An 8632-nucleotide genomic window follows, 5' to 3' on the forward strand; every position below is an offset into this window, starting at 1 on the left:
CATTGTCTCACAAGCAGAGGCTAAGAAGATCCTCTTACTGTGAGCTGCATGCTGTGCAATGTAACAGTTCATGCACACAATGGTATCAGGATACATCCTTAGCCACCTGACTGCCTGCTGTTCATTAGGACTCAAGGGAAGGCTAAAGGAGTGGTTGATGATGCTCGGAGTGATCTCACTGCCTGAAGCTCATCTTTCATTAGGGAGGAGTTCTTTGCTCTCAAGCTGCTCCAATCAAAAAATCAGGAGGAGGGGTCACTGCCACTGATACTGTGATAAGAACTCAGACAATAACAACACACCAAAAAGAGCGAAGCTAAACCAAATTCCAATCTGCTCATGCACTAGCTACGAAGCTTTCCCCAGGACCTTTTTCAAAATGATGTCCATGAACAGCAAGCAGGCGTTCAGCATGCATCCGATCCTACATGAGCCTAAATATGGTCCACTCCATACTAGCTCAGAAGCCATCCGCAGAGCTTGTCTTCAAGCACCACAGGTAAGTGTCAATTTATTTGGATCATTTTGGCTTATAAGCTTATACTATAAAAAAAGGCAGATTGATGCAGAGTTTTTGTCAAGTAAAAAGTTATAATTGTAACAGGCTATTTTGTATTCTTGTTAGATCCATTGCAGCTTCAGTTTATGACAGCTTGCATTAAAAAAATGAAATGAAATTAGTTTTAACTAGAAGTTGATTTTTTTTTCTTTTTAGTTTCATATTTGGCATACCTCTATCTGGTGTTTACTTTTTTAAATGCTTTTTTAAATGCTTATTCAGCTGCACAAATGTAATAAATGATGGATAAATGATGCATAGAATCTGCAGCAGCTAGCATGACACATGTGTGCATTAGGTTTGTTAAACACCAAGAAGAAAGAATGTATTAAGATCTTTACACCTCTTCTGTTTTGCTTTCAGCTTCAAAGCAATATCTTTGCTGGTTTTGATGAAACTTTACTTAGAGGAGCTGAAGCTTTGGCAGCCGTGGATATTGTTGCACAGAAAACACATCCGTTTAAACCAGATGCCACGTACCACACCATGAGCAGCGTCTCTTGCACTCCAACCTCTTCTTCAGTGCATTTGCATCACCCTTCCGTCTTAACAACCCACCATTCACATCATCATCATCATCATCCTCATCACCAGCCCTCACAGGGTTTAGACGGGGACCTTCTAGATCACCTAAATCCTGCCCTTGGTTTAGGAGGCGTCCCGGGACCAGATGTTGGAACGACACCCTCCCATCCACACACCCATATGTCTGCCATGAACCACATGGCCCACCACAATCAATCTATGAACATTTCCCATAACCATACACTGGTAACTCACACAGCAATGTCCTGCTCTGAGAGTGAAACAGACCCAAGAGAACTTGAATCCTTTGCTGAAAGATTCAAACAAAGGAGAATAAAACTTGGTGTGACACAGGCTGATGTTGGATCTGCCTTGGCCAACCTGAAGATCCCAGGTGTTGGTTGTCTCAGCCAAAGCACCATTTGCAGGTTTGAGTCCCTCACATTATCTCATAACAATATGGTGGCCTTAAAGCCCATTTTGGAAGCTTGGCTAGAGGAGGCCGAAAGAGCTCAGAGGGAAAAAATGACGAAACCTGAAATCTTTACTGGGGGAGACAAAAAACGCAAACGTACTTCCATTGCTGCCCCAGAAAAACGATCATTAGAAGCTTATTTTGCTGTCCAGCCAAGACCTTCTTCAGAGAAGATAGCAGCAATAGCTGAAAAACTAGACTTAAAAAAGAATGTAGTTCGCGTCTGGTTTTGTAATCAAAGGCAGAAACAGAAAAGAATGAAATTTTCTGCAACATACTGAAAAATCAAAGCACTATTTTAAACTGACTTATTAACTGGTTCCAGTCTAAGGAAATGTAGATACACTCCAACCTGCAATTGTCGTCATACCTGGGCAAACAAATGAATTGAAAAGAATTTGGACATACAGTAAAAATAACCACATGTAAAGTTGTAATGGTGAGTGGAAAGCTTGGGATAGTCTTTGGTTTGACTTCTTTGAAAAAATTTCATGCGACTTTGTCAAACTTAAAAAAAATATTAAAACAAAAAAATCTAAAAGGAATGACAAACAAAGCTAACAAAACTTGAATTATCAATCTGCTTCTCTCAGTTTGAACTACCCTTTTATATTTATTATTGTAAATATTAATCTGTGATGAAATTGCACCAATGGTTAAAGTTTTAAGTTATTACTAATTTAATTTCCTGTATAGCACACACACACCTTGAATATAATATAATTTAATTTAATAAACTTGACACCCATTGACAAAAAAGCAGTCTGATCCATTGCATGGTTTGCTTTATCTTTCTCTCCAAAATGAATTCCCATTGCATTTGCAATAACTCTTCTTTTTCTACCTCATCATCTGCTAGAAAGCACATGCTCAGATCCATAAACTCTGTAGAAAGCAACTGAGTTCAAATAGTCATGACCCTGTTATCTCACTACAAAGATGCTTTGACAATCAAATGAGTTTGTTCACATTTCCCCCTAGGTTTTTCCCCTTGAAATGGATATGACAGTGTATGTGAAAGTACATATCTTCTCTAGCATTTTTAGCACAATCTCACCAAGTTTTGTGCGTTATTTTAATTTAATGCAAATGACTGATTACACAGGCAAGAGTTTTATTTTTAAAGTTTTAAAAAAAGTTTAACTTATATGTAATCAATTTCTCATCGGATTGGTAAAGTTAATTATTTTAAAAATGTCTAATGTTGCACTTTTTTGGCAAGGCACACATTGCTTGGCATATTAAAATTTTTCCACTTGTTTCATTTTTTTTTTTTTTATGGAGTATTTAATTTTCTATGTGTGTACCAAATGAATTTTTGTGTCTGTGTATGCTACAGAATTTCAAATAAACCATGCACGATTTACCTCATTCTTTCTTGTATTGTTATTTTGATGCAATTTTTCTTACTAATGAAAATTAGTTCATTTTGTACTTTGTTTTCTAGCTATAAACATGGACTGCTTTGCAAACTTCATAATGTCTGTGTTAAAAATACAGTAAAAGGAATATGATACATTTGTTAACTGAGAAGGAGCACACTGCAAGATGTAAATTTAATTTCCAGGTTTAGGTTTTCTGTAGGTTATAAAACAATCAGGCTACTTTATTGCTTTTTCAGTTGAGTAAGATTCTTTTATACTAGACCTACCACTATGTCATTTAATTTGTAATAAGCCTCACCGCAAAAAACATAAAGGAGTGTGCCAAAAGCTCATGACATCATTGAGCTGAAGTTTTTACGTTTTTTTTCTATAGTATTTTTGCTGTGCATATTTGGAGTAATTATCTGTTCATTGTTAAACTGTGAACACTGATATGTACATGTGTTCATATAACATATGTTTTGCTTATACCATACTACTGTACATATAATATATAGATTATTCACATTACTATACAACTTGCCTCTCTATTTATATAGATTAGTCAATTTACTGTACTTCAGGAAATTGTAGGGGGACATCATATGGGGAGAAAAGGTTCAAAGTTGCCTAAAAGTGAAGGTTCCTTACAAAATGACCAAAAGACACAAATATAGATGCAGATATATGATGAAAGTAGAAAAAAATGATTTTTTTTAATGTAAGCTTAAATCTATATAATAAATAATAAAATGTTATTCTTTTTAATGCTTTGTAAAATGGAACAAGTTATATTTGAATTTAATGTTCCAATTTGCCTTGGGCAACAAGGGTATTCTGTACCAGAGTACTGACAGCTTACATACAGTATTTCTATATTTATCAATTATTTATATAATACCACCAGTTTCCTGTGCTAGGGAATTAATCGAGTGTGTGCCTGTAAAACAACCATGTATTTCATTTTAAACATAAAGATGTTGTGTGAGTGTGTATGTGTGTGTGTGTGTTTGTGTATGAGTGTGTATGTTTATAAAGAGGTGGATCTGCATACTAGCGAACATAAATTGCTGAAAACTGTTTTACTGCTATTGTAGCATTTTTACTTTTACTAAGAAAACTTGGTATAGTTCATTAAATTTCAAGAAAAATTTAGAAGTATAAATTTGTACTACCTAGCTTTCCTCTACATAAATGTTTGAAAATAAAACATATTAAGTTAGTATTACATATTTTTCACCATGTTTAAAAAAAAAAACACATTTTACCTGCCCTGGTAACAAGTGAACACAAGCTTTTTTACATGCTATATCCTTTATTGTATTACAGTAAAAATATAAGTGGAATATCCATGAAACTGCAATTGTCAACACAAAAAAGATAATATTACACAATAAAAGTCATTTTTTTTAGTATGGTCATGAACATATGTTAAATGTTCATGAGCTGAGTTAAAACAATTACTGTCTGGCAAGACACCTGTCTACAGTTACATTTATCTGAAAGAATAGAAAATTATCAGCAAACTTTTTTTAAGAACACTTGACAGATTTATTGGTTGAACTAGATGACTTGTGTCTTTTTTCAGCCAGACTAACTATGTAACTATGTAAATTGGGCAATGTATATTTTAGAAAGCAGGCATGTTTTCTAAGAAGGACCGTTCATTTTATATTCTCATTAAGATTGTAGTAGTACAAACTTGCATTGAGTCTAACCGCATGTAAAATAATAAATGGATAGTACACATTTTAAAAATTCCATATGATTATTTTGCAGGATATAAAGTCTGGCCAGTATATTTATTTATCATCAGAAAAAAGTAGATGGGATATAGGGAACTCTCAGAGGGCTATGTTAGTTTGTCTGTTTACATTAGGCAAAAACATACACAAACTCTTCTTAACTGTATCCTAGTTTGCCATTTTCTGGATATCATCAGTCATACACTGAATTAGGTTAGACAGTCTGTTGAGTCAGCTTTTTGAATTGCAGTGATATCTTCATGAAGAGAAAGCAAGAAATAAACAGATCTTTTTTTTTATTTTCTCAAATAAATATGTCAAGACTAAAATAATTTATGTACTCCACAGATGGCTACACCTTATGCATTTTTACAGGAAAAACATTTATGATCAATATTGCTGTCAAAAGCATAATATCAATTAAGAATTATAATGTGTAATACAAATAATAGACATACGGAATTATTTACTAATGTAGTAATTTTCACACTGATCCTTTGTTCATGTCAAATTAGGTTCAGGAACAAATTATTGTTTGAAATCCTTGTTAACCATATTAAAAACAGACAGATAGGCTAAACCAGTGAAAAAAAGTAAGCGCCTATATCCACCTCATATTATTGTACTTTTCGTTCTTAATTTATTTTTTCTACACTCGCTTACATTTAATGTAAGAAAAATTAAATTAAGAACGAAAAGTACAATAATATAAGGGGGATATAGGCGCTTACTTTTTTTCACTGGTTCAGCCTATCTGTCTGTATTTAATATGGTTAACAAGGATTTCAAACAATAATTTGTTCCTGAACGTAATTTGATATGAAAAAATGATCAGTGTGAAAATTACTACATTAGTAGTATTTATTGTACACACAATCGTTTGAAAATATATATTAATTATGTTTATTAGCATATTATATAGATATTTAGAGTAGTAATATTTATAGAAATCTGGAAGACAGTTTTTCCTTACTTCTGTATTTTAAATCAACATGGATTGCAGTAAGTAAAAGGAACCTCATAAAATCAAAGAAATATTTCATTAACAGAAGAAATGTCAATAAAGACTAAAGCTAAGTGCCCAACAAAGATGCTTTAGTAAGGATCAAAACATAGATCAGAAGGTTATCCCTCATGTATTCTCATAGCCAAAATTGATTCAAAACACTTTGTAATTTAAATGTAAAGACAAGCCATAACAAATACAAACACACAAGAGCAAAATATTAATAAGATCTATTTCGTTATTTAATAGCTCAAGCTTGACACCCATATCTAGGTGCCCATAAGGATGGGATGGTGGTAGCAAGTCATGGCTGCTGAATAATCATTCAAAGACAAATAAATGCACATCTATTACCCAGGCATTGGATTACCTAATATGATCTACATTGTGCATAATTTGGACATTACAGATAATCTAAATAAAATTTAACCATAACATTTTAAGGCATATACTGACATAAAAGTATATATATACATCTAAGTCTAAAACACAATGATCTTTATATAAATTCCTACTTAAATCACACCTATTTTTACAATCTATGGCAATGCAGTAACAGTCGCTTATCATCAAAATGTTTTAGGATGCAAAACATAGATGGATAGATAGATAGATAGATAGATAGATAGATAGATAGATAGATAGATAGATAGATAGATAGATAGATAGATAGATAGATAGATAGATAGATAGATAGATAAATGCATTGATACATAGATCTAATATAATTACTTTATTCTATGCTATTAGATGAAAATATGGTGCATGAGCCAATATTATATTTTGTAAACAGGCAAACAAACCAATATTAATGATCTGAAAATAGTTTCTGTATGGACTGTTAACTTTTTTACGGCAAAACAAAGATGAATTAAAAGTAGTTAAAATGCATCATCTGTCACTAAATTAAGAATATTGTAGTAATTTCTGAAAAGCATTGTATCCTAGATTAAAGTAGAAAGGAGGGAAATAAAATAAAATATGTGATGCATAAAATAACCCACAGATAAAAAAAAAGTGAAATGATTAAATGATTCTCCGCTATCATATTCTGTTCCTGGATTTCAAAAGCTGCCATGGCAGTTTTCCAGCAAAAAATCCCAAATATAATAAATAATGAATGCCAGATACAAACATATTGATTGCTTTGCATACTTCGGAACAGAAGAAATTATCAGATATGCAATTTATTACACATATCACAGGTTCTGCTTCCAAAATGGGAACAATGTGAAAACATTTACATACAAAATTGCAGCAAGTCCTTGAAGACATGCATTTTAAGCTTTTGAAATAAATATTAATATAAAAATAATCAATATCCTATTAACATAAAATAAATGCATTTAAGGTCATAGTGTGACTAATAGAATAATAGAATTTGAATGCCATGTCTATGACAACTGAGGAAAATGTATATGATGCGTATATATATATATATATTATATTTTACATATATAAATCAAATATATATATATAAGTATTTTTTTCCAGTTATAGATTACAGACTTAAGATAAGTAATGAATAATAAGGGTTTTCTTCTTTGTCTTCTTCTTATTATTATTATTTTTGTAATTGTTATTAGTAGTAGTAGTAGTAGTAGTAGTAGTAGTAGTAGTAGTAATAGTATTGTTTTGCAGACAATGTTTCTATTGACATGTTGAACAAATACATTAGGAAAAAAAGTATCTTTTAAATAATTGTTATTTTTAATCATTAGTTAAGGCACAAAAAAATATATTAAAACAAGTTCATTTTTTTTCGGTCTTTTTAAAGCAACAAGTGTAAAGAGAATCTCAATTCCTGAAGTAAGAAGGTGGCCAATGATTAAAGATATTATTGCATGGTGTTTTTGCAGAAATGAGTGAAAAGAGTGAATAAAAGCATATTGATTAAAGGTTCATATTCCAGATTTAAATCTGTATTAACTGTTTCCCATATATAGAGACTGCAACATTTGTTTGCCACTGAAACAATTAGTGGAGTTTTGTCAAGTGATTAGAAATCAATGAAGCACTGTGAGAATGGTTTAAGTTTGCAGTAAACTTTGTAGAAATATATCCAGCTCTCATTAATATGTCCATCTTTCAATCCACCAGAACCATCACTCAGTATGGTTTCAGACTCCCTCAAATTCACAATTTGGCATTTCGCCTGGGACCACATTAATCCTTTTCTGAGGGCATTAGTCAGGGAATATATTTTATTGTGTACACTTTTCCAATGAATGAGGGACTTGTTTTTAATCACGTTAGCATCTCTGAGGTCCTTGTGCTGGCTGCCCTTTTAAATTATGTAGTGTTGTTGTTGCAAGAGTGCGTTGTGTTGAGGGTGTGTGTGTACACCCAAGACATTGAGGGAAACTTTTCTGAACAGGCTGTTAGGACCAGATGCAATAACTGCATAGATCTTTTAAGATATTTCCTGGAACATATAGGTCTCTATCCCTCATATATATACAAGAAACTTAGAAATATATATATTTTATATATAGAGAGAGAGAATAAGAGAGAGAGAAACAGACAGAATAAGAGAGAAAAAAGAAGGAATTAGAGATGTATTTATATTTCTAGTGTACCAACATTAACTTTGGAAATAATAATAATAAAAAAAATAAAAATACTGTAGATTGGATTGTTGGCTTTAAACATACAATTAGCATGGGTTGTCTCTAGTATATGACATCAAAATTAGAAAGTAATCCTAATATATATATATATATATATATATATATATATATATATATATATATATATATATATATATATATATATATATATATATATATATATACACACACACACAGACACACACACAGAAACACACACACACATACATACTTTGCATTAATGAATTCTTCTTTGTTCTTTTATTTAATTCCCGTGTTTTTTTCCATGAAGCGGAAAGCACATTTTCATAAATAGACCTTGGCCAAGTGCTTGATATGAAAATTTAAT

The 8632-nt window shown here is 31.9% G+C and overlaps 1 protein-coding gene across 1 annotated transcript; it reads left to right on the top strand.

Moving 5' to 3' along the window:
* The first annotated feature begins 274 nt into the window (after positions 1–274).
* On the top strand, positions 275–2863 carry LOC141107971 (brain-specific homeobox/POU domain protein 3). The gene is made up of 2 exons (XM_073599081.1): positions 275–499; positions 923–2863. The coding sequence occupies exons 1-2, from the start codon at positions 380–382 to the stop codon at positions 1838–1840; spliced, it is 1038 nt and encodes a 345-aa protein (XP_073455182.1). The 5' UTR covers positions 275–379; the 3' UTR covers positions 1841–2863.
* The last annotated feature ends 5769 nt before the right edge of the window (positions 2864–8632 follow it).

This window comes from Aquarana catesbeiana, linkage group LG09 (assembly GCF_042186555.1).
Source record: "Aquarana catesbeiana isolate 2022-GZ linkage group LG09, ASM4218655v1, whole genome shotgun sequence".
Lineage (NCBI taxonomy): Eukaryota > Metazoa > Chordata > Amphibia > Anura > Ranidae > Aquarana > Aquarana catesbeiana.